This window comes from Vipera ursinii (assembly GCF_947247035.1).
Source record: "Vipera ursinii genome assembly, chromosome: 1".
Taxonomy (NCBI): Eukaryota; Metazoa; Chordata; class Lepidosauria; order Squamata; family Viperidae; genus Vipera; species Vipera ursinii.
Window position 1 is genome coordinate 68,869,391 of NC_139512.1, and position 17,519 is coordinate 68,886,909.

Below are 17,519 nucleotides of genomic sequence, written 5' to 3' on the forward strand. Positions count from 1 at the left end.
TTAATACAAAACCTCAATTTTAAGACTTATGTCTGCCCAAATTAGATGTTGGGTTCATGTTCTATACATGGAACCATGTTGCAGAAAAATGATGATAGCGAAATTTGGTAGTTTCTTCCATAGAACCTAAGGTCCAGCCAACACTGCTAAATAGAAGTCTTAAATCATATTTTATTATTTCAGAGTGTGTTCTAGTCAGTGTTAGCCATTTTTCACATTTTCCTTTATTTGGATCTCTGTGTTTTTTTATTATTTTTATTTCCATTTTTAAATATCAGCATGGATCTTTCAAATTTCTTCATATCACATAAAGTGTCAAGGGTCATTTTGACTTGGAGTGGGAAATAAGTAAAAAGTAGCACAGGTAGCATTGCAAAATCACAACATGAATTGCACTTGGGTGGATTTCATTCTGCACTGCTTAGAAGAATCGACCTTAAAAATTCTAGGTCTTGACTTTGGTTGATTCTGTAAAATCCAAGATAATCCCTGCAAACTTTCCTAATTTGGCAGCTTCCAGATCTGTTGCAACTAAACGACTCAAATTCCCAGCTAGTTTGGTCAAACTGGCTGGGAATTTTGAGAGTTGCAATGCCACTATATCTAAAGAGTGCTAGGTTAAAAGCCAATCCCTATGCAGCCATTTTAAGTAGAGTTTGCTTCTAAATATAAAACATTCCTTATTGTAATATAATTATCCCTCCACACTTTAAAAGTTGGCCAGTTGTGGATGATATCATACACCGGAACCAGGTACCCAAAATTATTTGCATCTCAGTTGAGAAACCAGGAAGGTAAATACATGTTGGTTGAGATCAGGAATGACTTAAGGTGTGTTCATGTATCTTGGTGAAGCCTAGTATGATAATTTATACCCTAGCCTAGATAATCTGTGACCCGTTGTGAAATTTCAGAGATATTTCCTTACCAGATTCCTTAATGCCCTCAACAATGGCTTCTAATGTACTGCCTTCACTGGTAAAGTTGGAATACATTTAGATACGTTTCTGCCTTGAAAGTAGCCCATGTTGAACTGCATAGCACAGTCAGACATCAGCACTGGAAATGTTATATAACATTTTGTATCATAGAGTGCTTTGTGATAATATTTGTATCATAAAATGTTTTTTTTAAAATTTCAATTCCTTGGAAGTCATGGGTCCCAGATTTTAGGCATACTTGGTAAGTTAGCCCATTTGAGTATCTTGCTTGAAAAAGGATTGCCCTATGATAAACTGTTTCACCCAGTTAAATGTTATTGAAATGAGAGTTTTTAGTACATAGGTAATGGCTGTCCAATACTATGACATAAAGGTTGGTCACCATCGTATTAAAGCTGTAGTGCTATTTCCTTGCTTTGGGCTTAATAGGTGTGTGCAGTTTGTTTTCCTTTTTTGTGCACTAACCAAGTTTCGAATCTTGATCAAAGCAACCTATAAGCATTACAGGTTTTTCTCAACAGCAGCTTCCAGCATCCGCTAACATGACCACATTGAGAGGGGTGACCAGTTGCCTCCTCTTGTTCTAGCTGCTTTAAAAGCATGCAAGGCAAAAGCAGATAACAGGAATTTCCTGTTTAGCTTATCTGCAAGGTTGACTTTGAACACCTTAATAAGTCAGTGTTCAAACAAAGGAGGGTGGAAGGTGATATAAAAACCCAGGATTTAACTACTTTCTTGTGGATATTTCTGCCCTGCAGAATCTTCTACAAGGTGAAAAGTCGGAGTGCTCATATGAAAAGCCATGCTGAGCAGGAGAAAAAGGCCGCAGCGCTGAAACTGCGAGAAAAGGAGGAGGAGGCAGCAGCGGCAGCCGCCAGTGCAGCAGCTGCAGCAGCATCAGCACACAGTAGGGCTCAGCCAGAAGAAAGTGGGAGCAGTCGTAGGAGCAGCAGCAGCAGCAGCGGCTCAGATGAAGACGGCGATGTTTAGCCCAGGACCTGCAGAGGTGCTCCAGCATTGCTTCTACTTCCTTTCCTTTTTGCTTGAACCGTACTGGTAGATTTTTAAAGGAAAAAAAAATAGTGACCACGAAAATCTCTATTTTTAAAAAAAAACAACACCAAACATTTTATGGATTATTTTATTTATAAATAACTTTCTGTATCTACTTACTGAATGGAAGTCTGTTTTCCTTCAGCTCCTGAACTTGCCAGGAATCATGGCACAAGCCTTAAGTATCTTTACCCATTGCTGAGAGAGAAATTTGTCGAATCCTCTGAATTATTGAATTACTTTGTGTGTAAATTCAAGGTTCCATATAGCGTTCTTCATATACTTCTTTCTTTCAACTCCCAAGTTTGCTTTGTGCCTTGGAGCTATTCACGTTTTCTTTTGTCTCCTTCATACAAGATTTTTTGTTTCTCCAGCTGGTAGATAATCCAGAGTGTGAGTAACTCCTCTAGGGTGAATGAAGAGACTATTGCTTTTAAGATATAGCTCTTTTAAGAGTGGACATATTATAGTTAGTGTTTGTTTGGAACTACCCCTATTATGTTAGTTTTTAAAAAGTCATATAAAGTTGTTCATGTATGTCTCCAGAGTTGGCCAAAAGAATTAGTGATGAGTTGTGGATACTGTCTCTCCATAGTTCTGTGATAGAACAAACAACTTTGCTTGCAGAGGAATCCATATACGATTTTGGGCTAATGACATTGAGGTAGATTTCTGCCCAAATTATTAAAGAGCCACAGTTAGGAGAAGATGATGACTTTTATCCATGGCATTATTCTGCTGGGAGATAGGGTTCATTCATCAGAGTCCATTTGCAATAACCATTCTTATTCCAAACCTGAGCATGTTAAGTTGAAGAATCCTCTGGACCAGATATGAGGTGGAGGGCAGGAAAACAACTGGAAGTCCAGTACGAGTGAAAACAGCTGGCATACAGTTTGATACTGTAGCCCAATGGATTAGATAACTAGTGGTCCATCATGAAAGTGCATTGTTCTTTACCTGAATAGACTTGAGTGTAATTTTGCTTAATTGTCCATTTGAATGCTTCAACTGGTCTACAAAGGAATAGCTGCCATTTTTTTTAAAGAGTTATGATATTTATTCTCCCTATCCTTTTTATAAAAATGCATGGTTTGCAAAGTCAGACTGAGTATTTTCAAGATAACAGAAGTAAAGATCATGTTGCATTGATACATATGTATTTGTACCCTCAGGACTACCCCTTCTGCTGAGGTATTTGCCAACTTAATGACAGTTTCATTTAGATGTTCTGCACTGTCCCCGGATCCAGATATCTAAAGTCAAATGTGTGGAAAAAACCAAAAGTATTTAGAAATGGTGCACCAAGCCAAATTTACCTAAGACTTTGTGCTTCTGCACCAAGCAGCAAGTATTTGCAATTATCTTAAGACATACGGGCAGTTATCTTCACATTGCTACAGTAAAGAGCAACTCTGTCTGCCTGGCAGTACAAGGAAAAGGAGGGCGCAGCAGAGGACAGAAAAAGAATGCTTAGCAGATACAGTTGCAAGAAAAAGTATGTGAACCCTTTGGGATTACGTGGAGTTTTGCATGAATTGGCCATAAAATGCGCTCTAAACGTCATGTAAGTCACAACAATAGAAAAACACAGTCTGCTTAAAATAATACTACACAAACATTAGCTGTTGTCATGTTTTAATTGAACATAAGATGGAAACATTCACAGTGCAGGGTGGAAAAAGTATGTGAACCTTTGGACTTAATAACTGGTTGACCCTCCTTTGGCAGCAATAACCTCAACCAAACGTTTCCTGTAGTTGCCCATCAGACCTGCACAACGATCTGGAGTAATTTTGGACCACTCCTCTTCACAAAACTGTTTCAGTGTAGCAATATTCTTCGGATGTCTGGGGTGAATCGCTCTCTTAAGGCCATGCCACAGCATTTCAATCGGGTTGAGGTCAGGACTCTGACTGGGCCACTCCAGAAGGCATATTCTGTTCTGCTGAAGCCATTGTTTTGTTGAATTACTTGTATGCTTTGGGTCATTGTCCTGTTGCATCACCCATCCTCTGCGGAGCTTCAGTTGGCGGACAGATGGTCGTACGTTTTCCTGCAAGATGTCCTGATAAACTCTGGAATTCATTTTCCCATCAATGACAACAATCCGTTCCGGCCCTGAGGCAGCAAAGCAGCCCCAAACCATGATGCTCCCTCCGCCATGTTTTACAGTGGGAATGAGGTTTTGATGTTGGTGTGCTGTGCCTTTTTTTCTCCACACATAGTGTTGTGTGTTTTTCCCAAACAACTCAATTTTGGTTTCATCTGTCCACAGTATATTTTGCCAGTAGTGCTGTGGAACATCCAGGTGCTCTTTTGCAAACTTCAAACGTGCTGCAATATTTTTTTTTTGGACAGCAATGGCTTCCTCCGTGGTGTCCTTCTATGTACTCCATTCTTGTTTAATGTTTTCCTTATTGTAGATGTGTCAACAAAAATGTTAGCATGTGCCAGAGATTTCTGTAGATCTTTAGCTGACACTCTAGGATTCTTCTTTACCTCATTAAGCATTATGCGCTGTGCTCTTGCAGTCATTTTTACAGGACGACCACGCCTAGGGAGAGTAGCAACAGTGCTAAACTTTCTCCATTTGTAGACACTCTGTCTTACCGTTTGGAGATACGTTTGGAACCCTTTCCAGCTTCATGCAAGTCAACAATTCTTGATCATAGGTCTTCTGAGAGCTCTTTTCTGCGAGGCATGGTTCACATCAGACAGTGCTTCTTGAGACCAGTAAACCCAAAACAGGTGTGTGTTTTTAAAGGGCAGGACAGCTGTCAGCAACACATCCAATATCATCACACTGGTTGGAGTCAAGGTTGGCTCACTCCTGGCTCCAATTAGCTCTTGAAGAAGTCATTAGGCTAGGGGTTCACATACTTTTTCCACCCTGCACTGTGAATGTTTCCATCTTATGTTCAATTAAAACATGACAGCAGCTAATGTTTGTGTAGTATTATTTTAAGCAGACTGTGTTTTTCTATTGTTGTGACTTACATGACGTTTAGAGCGCATTTTATGGCCAATTCATGCAAAACTCCACGTAATCCCAAAGGGTTCACATACTTTTTCTTGCAACTGTAAAGATGGGGCACCTACACTGCTTGCTTATAACTTTCAAATTCTTTTGTCTGCAGAAAATAGTGTTTATTCAGCTGTAAATGGTAATGCCCTGAAAAATAAGTCTTCTAAAGCCACAAGGGTCATGAAAGGAAAGAATTGCATTCATAATCTACAGAAGAACCTTTATTGAACAAACCATGCTGGGATTGCTCTCCAGCAGGTTTTTTTTCTCTTCTAGAACCAGTTCAAGACTCAAGTTTCTAGAAGTTTACTTAGAAATTTATTGAAAAGCTAGAAGTTTAAAATTTGATTCCCAGCCATAGAAGAAGATTGAAAGTCTTTTGAAGAAAGGCCAAATTAGAGTGATTGCAGCAAGCCATAGTTGGGTTGCCCAGACAACTAGATAGTAATTAGTCCTACCAGCTGCTGGATATATTCTGCCTGCTGAGTTACATGATCGGCGGAATTTTTTTTGGAGCAACTTTTACTATATAAGTTTACTAGTACAGCTACAAGATTACATATTTCAAATACCTCTGTTCATAGCACAAAACAAAACCACTATCAGAACATGCAAAGAATTTGCATTCTGAATGTTGAAAATAAGTTTTAGCCTTCCTTCCTAATATGCTAAGCTAGTTTCATGTGGAGGAATGCTGAAATTGACTGTCTCTTACTTGCAATCTGAGGCAGAAGCAATCCTAGGAGCTGATCATGTGAACCTGTTGTTTGAAGAACAGAGCAGGTACTTTGCATGCAGGTGGTCTTTATTTGAGTTCAGGATTATCCAGTAATAGAGCTAGGAAGCCAATCTGCTAAGTGTTGGAAGGGATGTTCTCAAGCCATTGTTGCTGCTTAGTACTTACTGAGCTAAGTAGACAAACAGTGTAATGGATTATACAGAAATTTTTTAAATGGTCAATCTCATAATGCAGAATAGTTGTCTTTAAACCTTTTTCTCCCCATAACATATGGACAATGCCAGTCTGACTCTATTGTGAGTTCTTCCAGTGTATTTTAAAAAAAAGCCTTCAATTAAAGGTAATTACTTTCTTTTTACCTGTTTCAGAGCTACAATTAGAACTTCAAGAATGTCTCTACACTCTTTTTGCACTGGGTCAATGATGTTCTTTCAGATCATAATTTTGCACAAATTTTAGCATTTTATATACAATATAATGAAGCAAAAGCAATGCAACCAGGCTTTTGACTGCATTTTCAAAAATAGCTGGTTTCAATCATGTTTTCCTTTGCACTTAGACTGTGTGAATTCCAGCCCAAACAGGAAAATTATCTTGATTAAATAATTAACTTGAGATCTTGAGAAAGGCAACATTTGCTTCCCCAACTGTTCAGAAAGGAAGAGCATTGCTGCTTTTGAAATTCAGCATTAAATTTAATCAATCTCATATGTTAAGAGAGAATATATATTTTTTGGAATGAACAAAGTATCTAAATGGTATTTTTTAGGAAAAAAGGGATGTGTATGGAACAAATCACAAAAGCATTTTGTTCCTGGATAGAACATGTTCTTCCCAAATATAATTGCTACAATCCAGCACAGATGCACTTTGCGATTCATTCTGTGGCATTTTACAGCTATTAAAGACTTACAAATAGGATTCCTAAAATTGTATTTATATCACATCAGCAATAATGCATCAGTGAACCTATCTATTAACTAATTTTTGCAATAGATAATATTCATGGGAAGTACATGTGGGAATAACTTTGGATGCACTTTGAAAGGCATAATCCAGTGGTTTATCATGACTATCCAGTTCACATAATTGGGAATTAATTCATTTTTCATACTATGATAAAAAAATGATTAATTTGCTTCTTTAGGCCACAGTGAAATTGACTTGTCTATACTGCTGCTTTCCCCACTCTTTCATAAAGACTAGAGCAGGGGTAGGCAACCTTGGCTCTTTTATGACTCGTGGACTTCAACTCCCAGAATTCCGGAGCCAGCATGGCTCAGCTTGGAAACCTCTCCCTTTCCTCTCAGCATGGCTGGCTCAGGAATTCTGGGAGTTGAAGTCCACGAGTCATAAAAGAGCCAAGGTTGCCTACCCCTGGACTAGAGCATATATTTGGACAGGGAAGGAATGCAGTCTTTACATGTATGCAAATATAAGCAAGCAGTCTGATGGGGAGTTAAAAGAGATAAAAGTTGAGAAATGCTGCCTTCTTCCTCCTTTGTGAAGCTGGGCAGAAGAAGCAGTGATGGTCTAGAACAGACATGTCAAACACAAGGCCCGGGGGCCAGATCCGGCCCATGAAGTGGTTTCATGCGGCCCGCGAAGCCATCCTAGAAACAGTGAGGGAACGTCCCCCACTGCCTCCTCCTGCCAGAGACCTTCAGATCTGTCCCACTCCTGCCCAGGCTCCCATAGGCACCGTTGATGCGAATGATGTAGAGTTGGCCACGCCCACACAGTAGGCCATATGCACTTTAGCCACTCCCACCCAGGCCATACCCACCCGGCCCCCTGAGGGCAACCGCAATGCTGATGCGGCCCTCAATGAAATTGAGTTTGACACCCCTGAATATGATGTTCTGAAATATTAGCTTACAGCTGATGGGCAGAAAGGTCACATCCTGACCTGAGATGGATTTCAGTGGTCATGGCACTATGTTGCAGATTTGTGTACTAATCTGGAATATCCCATTTCTGATTATTAGTCAGTACATAAACTCTTTCATTTTCTTATACCAGGGGTAGGCAACCTCGGCTCAGGAATTCTGGGAGTTGAAGTCCATGAGTCATAAAAGAGCCGAGGTTGCCTACCCCTGTCTTATACCAAGGTAACTTTAGGTGAGAGAACCTTTATAAATCCACAGATTTTCATTTCGCACAATTTTACAAGTCCATTCTTCCTCAGATATTTTCACATTAATAAACTTCCCTGTTATGCAGAGATCTTTTTCTCACCAAAGATGGTAGATGGATTCACACATTGCATTAAATTCATAGTTGCTTTGGTTAGGGAGTTGGGTGGCGTACACATTTAATAAATAAAATTAATATTTATTTGAAATATAATTGTTTAAACATAAGTTAAAATTAGTCTTGTAAATGAGCAAAGTTATGGCTTATTCATCTGATTCTTGATTTACTTCCATTTAAATATTTGTTGTCTTATAACTTCATGAAATGTTTAAAGGATACACAAATAAACCAGACACATGTCAGGAAATCACAAATAAACCATGCATGATTATTTATGCATCACAGTTCCTAGGTTGCTACTTGTAAGTAAACAATCATATCATAATTTTAACGTGATGTGTGAGATCAGCAGCTATATGCAAACCTACATTAGAGTCTTAATTGATAAATGTACATGAGTAAACATGGCTTGAATTTTTTTTCTTCCTGTTCATAATGTAAAATGCATGGCACTTAAGACACTGAATACTCTACCACTCAGCTGCAGCTGATAGGTCTATTATGAAATAACTTTATATTGCAAGTGTAATTAACATTAATGGAGAATACTTCATTTTGAAACACTTTGATATGGTAGATGCTGTAGTTTCCCAATACATTGCAATTACTTTACATCGGGCACAACTGTATTGAAGATTCTGACAGCGTGATTAGTAATGCTGCAAAAAGGGAGTTGGAAGCCCTTATTATATGCATTTATTTTCTATGATTGCTATATTTGCAAATGAGCATTTGTTAGTAATACACAACTGGATAATCTCATTTAGAAACTGTGGACTTAAATTCAGTGGACTTCTAGTGATCTAATCCATGCAGTTTTCTTGGCAGAAATACTAAAGTGATTTTCCATTCCTATCTTCTGGAATGCTAGTTCAACATTCCAGTCTAGTCTACAATTCCAGTATTAACTATGATTGACCTTAGAGATCAAACATTAGCTAGGGATGAGCTTCTTCTGTTCTCTTTGAGACTTCTGAGTGGACGTGCATTGCCCATCCATTGAGCGTAAGATAGTTGAAGATGCCAATTAAAGTTCCTTTAGTTATCAATCATCTTTAAATCTACTTTTAATTAGGCTGTCCCTCCCTTTGCATAATCACTAAATCACTGATGTAGGTGGAGAACTGCAACTCAACATTTTGCTTGCTTTGCCCATAATATAATCTGACCCACTTTCCCATTTTTGTTGCTTTCTGCTTGCAAGAGGAATATCACTGTAGTCTGTCTGGAAATATATCACTCTAATATGTCTGGAAAATAGTCTGCCACAGTTCCCCCCCCCCTCAATTTTCTAAATGTTTGCATCCCAATACTTGCCAGTGTGCCTCTACTCTCTTCTCGGATTTATGGCCGCCTGCTGTAACTCACTGGCTCAATTTTTTTCAGAAGAAATAGAAACTGCACAGATGCTTCTCGGCCACACACACACACACACACACATCAATTATAATTTTTAATCCCACATATGTTATTGTGTTGAATTCCTCCAGACCCAAGTTTGGTGTTCATTTCAGGAAACTATTCAGAATTTCCTGCCCAAATTGTATAGGAATGAGTGAAGTTTGAGACAGGTTGTGGCCCTAATCTCCAGCTGCTTCCATTTCTTTTTTGTTTCTCTCCTTTCCTTGTTGGAACGTGAGATTTTATATCAACAGCTGAAGCTATAAAAATCCCCACCTGCTTGTATTCAGATAAATTTGTGCGAGACGGTGTGTATATATATGTATGTAAAATAACAATGTGCTTTTGATATGCTTTGTTGAAAGAAAATCTAGTTGCATATTTACGTTTCATGTTCTCCTCCTGATGTTCAAATTTAGTATAAGTTTTTTAGTCTGTATTTAATGCTGAGGTTTTCTTGATGTACAGTACAGAAACGGTCTTGTTTTCTTGTAATTATTGTATAAATGCTTTTAATATAGAGCTTTTATTTTAACAAATGAGCAGGAATTGCCTTTTGTGTATTTGCTGCACCTTTTAAAAAGACTGTTACATATTAAAATATTGTACATATGAAAGTATTATATACCTCTTATGTATAAATGTGATAGATCAGACAATTTATTTTTGTGTTTTTTTACCAACTATTAATACACTAAAAGTCTTGCTGATGTGATTTAATGTACTTGTAACTTATTTACTTCTGGAGGTTCCATTATATCTTTTTAAACCTTTTTTAATTAAATAAGGTTTAAAAGCAGCTTTTGTAATAAGTTCTTTTTTAATTTAATGTTTTCAAATAAGAGGGTGTTTCATATATGTATATATATTATTGGTATTTTTTTAACATACCATAAAATCATTCAGTAATTTGTAAACAGTATGTTGTCTGGGTAACATAAGACAATCTTTAACAACTGAATTCTATAATCTATATTCCATATGTTAATTTCAGTTGATTTCCCCTATCCCCAAAGTATCTTTCTTTGGAAAACATTAGATTAAGATAATTCTCATTATTTTAATTAACAACAATTAAGTATATAGTTTTTCCAATAATCCTATTTGTCATTTTAGTTGCCTTATCGTAAATCTTGTTACCGTGCTTATTTCAGCTTATTTCTCCCCCCAAATTCTAAATAATCTTACTAGTGACAATTTTCTCAACAATTAACTACATTTACATTGGTGGATTTAATTCTATTTTTTCCATATAAGCCCTCTCATACTTTTATATTTGTTAATAAGTAAAAAAGTAGAGAAAAGAAAAGAGGAGACAAAAAAGAGGGGGAAAAAGAAAAAGACAAAAGCACTGAGATACAGAAAATAACATACGACTGAAGATATGTATCCCTCCTAATTTAATATAATTTATTCTCTCAATTTCTTATTCCTTTGACCATAGCTGCGAAAGTAATTTATTTAAACTTTAAGCATTCCATTCATTAGATCTAATCATCTAATCCTTTTAACTCATTCAAAAAAACATTTTAATATTTCTTATTGTATTTGTCAACAAAAAGAAAAAAATTCATCTCTCTAAGAGTAATACAGTTGCAAGAAAAAGTATGTGAACCCTTTGGGATTACGTGGAGTTTTGCATGAATTGACCATAAAATGCGCTCTAAACGTCATGTGAGTCACAACAATAGAAAAACACAGTCTGCTTAAAATAATACTACACAAGCATTAGCTGTTGTCATGTTTTAATTGAACATAAGATGGAAACATTCACAGTGCAGGGTGGAAAATGTATGTGAACCCCTAGCCCAGGGGTCGGCAACCTGAAAAAGCAAAAGAACCACTGGGAACCGGTTCCATCACACATAAAAAAAGTGGGAGCCGTGCGCGTGCATGCACGCATGTGCATAAAATGTTTTGCACATGCGCAAGTTTTGTTTCATGCGCATGCGTGGATACACGCGCGCGGTTCCACTTTTTTTTATGTGGACACACCTGCACGCCAGCGGCGACAGGTCTCCCTGGTGACAGGCGCTGGGTTGTGGCACCGCCTTCAGCCCGGGCGCCACCGGAGCCACCCCTGGGACCTCCAAACTGCCACCCGAACACGCGTTTGGAGACCTGCTGGTGCCGGTTCAGAAAGCTGCTGCGGGCCACGGCAGCTTTCTCAACCGGCACCAGCAGGTCTCCAAACCACACCTCTGCCCGAACACCAGCAGGTCTCCAAACGCGTGTTCGGGCGGAGGTGCGCGTGCACCTCTCCAAAGGTTTGGAGAGCTGCGCGCGCAGGTCTCGGAACAGGTTCGGGCGGAGGTGCGGTTTGGAGTGGTACGCGCGCACCTCCTCCCGTTCGGAGGGGTGCGCATGCACCTCCGCCCGTTCGGAGAGGTGCGCGCGCACTGGGCGACCAGGAGCCGCAGGAGACGGCTTAAAGAGCCGCATGCAGCTCCGGAGCCCCGGGTTGCCGACCTATGCCCTAGCCCATGGGTCGGCAACCTCGGCTCTTTTATGACTCGTGGACTTCAACATAGCTGGCTCAGGAATTCTGGGAGTTGAAGTCCACGAGTCATAAAAGAGCCGAGGTTGCCGACCCCTGCCCTAGCCTAATGACCTCTCAAAGAGCTAATTGGAGCTAGGAGTGAGCCAACCTTGACTCCAATCAGTGTGATGATATTGGATGTGTTGCTGACAGCTGTCCTGCCCTTTAAAAACACACACCTGTTTTGGATTTACTGGTCTCAAGAAGCACTGTCTGATGTGAACCATGCCTCGCAGAAAAGAGCTCTCAGAAGACCTACGATCAAGAATTGTTGACTTGCATGAAGTTGGAAAGGGTTACAAAAGTATCTCCAAAAGCCTTGATGTTCATGTGTCCACGGTAAGACAGACTGTCTACAAATGGAGAAAGTTTAGCACTGTTGCTACTCTCCCTAGGTGTGGTCGTCCTGTAAAAATGACTGCAAGAGCACAGCGCATAATGCTTAATGAGGTAAAGAAGAATCCTAGAGTGTCAGCTAAAGACCTACAGAAATCTCTGGCACATGCTAACATTTTTGTTGACACATCTACAATAAGGAAAACATTAAACAAGAATGGAGTACATGGGAGGACACCACGGAAGAAGCCATTGCTGTCCCAAAAAAATATTGCAGCACGTTTGAAGTTTGCAAAAGAGCACCTGGATGTTCCACAGCACTACTGGCAAAATATACTGTGGAGAGATGAAACCAAAATTGAGTTGTTTGGGAAAAACACACAACATTGGAGAAAAAAAGCCACAGCACACCAACATCAAAACCTCATCCCCACTGTAAAACATGGTGGAGGGAACATCATGATTTGGGGCTGCTTTGCTGCCTCAGGGCCTGGACGGATTGTTGTCATTGATGGGAAAATGAATTCCAGAGTTTATCAGGACATTTTGCAGGAAAACGTACGACCATCTGTCCGCCAACTGAAGCTCCGCAGAGGATGGGTGATAACAACAGGACAATGACCCAAAGCATACAAGTAATTCAACAAAACAATGGCTTCAACATAACAGAATACGCCTTCTGGAGTGGCCCAGAGTCCTGACCTCAATCCGATTGAAATGCTGTGGCATGACCTTAAGAGAGCGATTCACACAAGACATCCCAAGAATATTGCTACACTGAAACAGTTTTGTGCAGAGGAGTGGTCCAAAATTACTCCAGATCGTTGTGCAGGTCTGATCTGCAACTACGGGAAACGTTTGGTTGAGGTTATTGCTGCCAAAGGAGGGTCAACCAGTTATTAAATCCAAAGGTTCACATACATTTTCCACCCTGCACTGTGAATGTTTCCATCTTATGTTCAATTAAAACATGACAACAGCTAATGTTTGTGTAGTATTATTTTAAGCAGACTGTGTTTTTCTATTGTTGTGACTTACATGACGTTTAGAGCGCATTTTATGGCCAATTCATGCAAAACTCCACGTAATCCCAAAGGGTTCACATACTTTTTCTTGCAACTGTATATTCCAAAGCTTTTCCATTTTTAGCCATATTCAAACAAATGTTTCTTTTTTAAGTATTCTCTCTGATAAGTCCCATCATATATTTTCTTGATTTCCATTTTAATCTTTTTTCTCTGGCCATTGCCTTTCTTAATCAGTATGTTTTGCTGCATCATTCATTTCCCTGTAGAGTATTTTTTCTCATTCTTTTCCTTATCTTCAAAGTTGCTTGGACGTGTTGAAATATTTCCCATTTGAATTAAATCATAATTTTTTATTTTGTACGGTTCCATCTTTAAGTCTCTATTCTGAGAATTATGTTCAGTCATCTCAACTGTATTTTCCTGGGAAATTTCTTGGAGTGAAATTAAGTTGGAGATAAGTTGATTCATACTCTCAAGGTTGTTCTGTATTTCTTTGTAGTTTAAAATCATTGTCCTTTGAAATTGTTGCCGCTTATCGTATGTTTCCTTTTGTGAAGTATTCATTGCTTCAGATTTGTTACTCTCACTTTGTTTAAATAGCTGCATTTTCTAAGAACTTTGAGGGTCAGAGAAAAAAAATTCTCACCCACCAGTAGGTGTCAGCGTTTGCTCATTTTTCAGGTCTAGTCTTTTTTCTCTCTCTAAAGGGTAAGTTTCGCTGCTTCTGGTAACCAAAAGGAGGGAGTAAAATCCCCCTCCTTTTTGGTAGGATAGAGAAAATCAATATTCTTACCCAGATTCAAGCATGCTGTTTTAAATCCGCTTAGTTTAAAAGCTTATGACTTCCGTTGTCTCCAACTATGACTGGACATGGAGTTAGCCAGCCTTTTCTTCTGTTGGTTTCTGGGAGGCTTCTCCTGGGCCGTTCAGGGAGACCTCCATCTGTCCTAAGTCCCTGGGATTTCCTTCCTTCATTCCATCCCTTCAGGGTGAGTTCTGGCCCCTTAGGGTCCCCAACAAAAAGAAATTTCAGCCGAAGAGTTCGGCATTCTGAATCTTCAGACTGCTTGCTGGAAAACAGGAACTGGAAGTCAAGAGGGTGGGTTTTTTTCTTGACTACCATGGTACATTTCTGCCTGGTGTAATTAAATAAGATCTATGTGCTGCAAAAGGTGTGTGCTATTTTTGTATATGAGCTTGTGGATCCATTCTGGCAAAGAATGGAAATGTCCCCACATTGGATTGCCCACTGAATTAAAAAGTTGGACACAGTGAAAAGTGTAGCACCTCTGGGTTAGGCCAATGCAGGATTTTTTATTTTATTTTTTTGCAGAGGCATCTGTAGATGCGCCCTTGATATCACATGCTTTATGATAGCATCAGGCAAATTTTGCATAGATAATTGTCACTTGTGACTGGTGCAATTTATGTAATTTGTTACACTTGAATGATGACACATCTGGCATTATTTTGACACCCCTACCACTCCGGATTCCTGTCTGCATTTCTTTGAATAAGTATGTGATTCCTACCTCCCTCGAAGCACTGTCACTGAGAAAATGGAGTTCTACTCAGTGTTGTTCAGGGAGGATAAGACAGTGGATTTCAATTGCAAAAAAGCAACTTTCAAGTGGACATCAGGGTAATTCCCAACAGTGAAACATGCCCAGTATTGTAACAGGCAGCCTAGACTAGTGTTGGGAGCTTTAAGAAATGTGAAATTCCCGCTGGCTAGGCAATGCTGGGAATTGAAGTTCACACATCTTAAAAGTTGCTGAGGTTAAGAAATACTGGTCTACACGGTAGATTTTCCTTCTCTTGATTTATTTAAAGAGGGGATGATAGCCACCAGCTGTGAATGCTTTAGTAGAAACCTGCAGATTTCCATTTTATCATTCTCTAGATATAACTCAAAATCAGTTTCATTGTGTCTCATTAAGGGGCTTTCCTAGTTGAACTCCACTAAAATGATAAAAGTAATCATTTTAGTGGAAAGCAAAGGTTTGTTCATAAATGAGCTTAGTTTATACAGTAAATCCTTTTCCTTCATGCTTAAGTCATGTACAGTGAGGGAAAAATTATTTGATCCCCTGCTGATTTTCTACATTTGCCCACTGATAAATGATCAGTCTATCATTTTAATTGTAGGTTTAACAGTGAGAGACAGTAACAATGAAAAAAAAATCCAGAAATCACATTTCAAATCAGTTATAAATTGGTTTGCATTTTAATGAGTGAACTAGGTATTTGACCCCTTCACAAAACATGACTTAGTACTTGGTGGCAAAACCCTTGTTGGCAATCTCAGAGGTCAGGCGTTTCTTGTAGTTGTCATTTCTTTGCCAGTGGGCAAATGTACAAAAACAGCCAGGGATCAAATATTTTTCCCCTCACTATATCAATCCAACCATGCTTTAAGGGTCCCCTTAGACCAGGGGAGTCAAATTGGCAGCTCATAGGCCGGATGCGTGATGCGCAGGTCACCTTCGCCCTGGCTCTGCAAAGGCAAAAAAGTCACTATGTCATGTGACACAATCGAGTTTGACACCCGTGCCTTAGACCAAACCTCTTTTACTTCAGGGTTGTAACTGAATAATTCACCTATGACAGCAATGTCCTTTGTATAAAACATTTATTTCTACTTTTGAGCAAGTTTCACAAAATGACTTAAAACAGATCGAAATAACTTCATAATAATGTCAGACAATATCATTGTGCTACAAAATTGTACTCTACTTTTTAAAAGGAGTTATCATGCTACAGTAATTGCTTAAAAATTGCTCTCCAACTTGGAGTTTGTTTTAGAAGCCTAAATTTACCAAAACTAGAGATCCACAAATGAGAGCTGCCAGCTTTAAATGTTCTTTGACATCTTTGCATAAATAATGTAGTGTCTGATTGCAGCCAGAGACTGAAATGCAAGTTGACACCTCTCAATTTATCAGTATGCATTAAATTTATTAGTATGCCATTAAATAAGATTAACATAAGCAACCCTACTTCCAGTGTGGACAGTGGGATTCAACACTGCTTACATGTCTTTTACATGGATATTTATTTCACCCATAATCCATATATTAGGCTAAATAATTTCTAGGGTGGCGGCAAACCATAACAGCTCCTCAGAGCAATTAAAAGGAAGCCCTTTTTATTTGTTGCTCTGCCAAGAAGCTTTCTCTGCATAACCCACATATCGCAACACAACCATTTGCATTACTTCTTATCAGCATCCAGTGCATAATTTTAAAGTGCAATTTTTAAAAAAACCCCACTCCTTATTTTAGCAATTGGATTTCTGTTTTGCATTACAAACTAATCCATTTCAACAAGGTCAGAAATACATTATTTGGAACATTTTTACTGTAATGCCATATCAATCCTATATTCGCATCATGTCTATTTCATCTTCTGTCTAACATTACCTGGTTGATAAAATTTCATTATCCTACCAACTGCTTTTCACAACAGAACATGTTGCTTCACTATTAAAAAAAAGACACTCTTCTGTATGCAATTTGGAAAGGACATTCCAGGTCATGCTGAGCCATCTATCCGTCATTTAGAGAAATAAAGATAACATGCTGCAAAAGCAAAACCTTTTACTGCAAGATGTGGAGTAGCCTTCAAGAACAGTCTTCAGGAAGATTAAAAACAAATGGAAAGAAATGTGTGGCAAAGACTCTGCAGTCAGAAGTTGTCTATCACTAGCCCTATTTTTACATAGGCTCCTAGTAACTTTTTTTTAAAAAATCCCATTTATATCCCGCCCTTCTCCGAAGACTCAGGGCGGCTTACAATCTAAGAAGCACAAACCAATGTGCTTAGCAATCGCCTTCATTCTATGTATATGCCTGCTTATTAGGGCTTTCGCCCCCCCCCCCCAAGCGGCATTATTACAAAGTCAGCTTATTGCCCCCAACAATCTGGGTCCTCATTTTACCTACCTGTATTATTATTGTGTAACTTACACATTCTAAGTTGTGGAAGAAATGGCACCGAAATGGTTTGATAGTAGATTTCATTATAATTCATAGCTTTACAGAGAAATCATTCCACTTCGAATTCCAAGTCTTAAGCATCACTTTCTTTTTGAAAGAAACTGTATAATCATCTTTTATTATACTTGTAAATAGTGTCATGGTGAAAACCTTCTAATTATACTGTTCCTTGAGAACCTACCAGTAGGTACTATAAAAGG

At 38.8% G+C, this 17,519-nt stretch overlaps 1 protein-coding gene across 4 annotated transcripts in view; it reads left to right on the forward strand.

Annotated features, from left to right (window-relative positions):
• MIDEAS (mitotic deacetylase associated SANT domain protein) overlaps window positions 1-10,133 on the forward strand; it is an 81,005-nt gene extending 70,872 nt beyond the window's left edge. For all 4 annotated transcript variants that reach the window (XM_083350571.1, XM_083350574.1, XM_083350573.1 and 1 more), the window contains one exon: window positions 1,700-10,133. In XM_083350571.1, coding sequence (XP_083206697.1) covers window positions 1,700-1,931 — 232 coding nt within the window. In that variant the 3' untranslated portion in view covers window positions 1,932-10,133. The remainder of the gene's footprint in view (window positions 1-1,699) is intronic.
• Window positions 10,134-17,519: the final 7,386 nt, after the last annotated feature.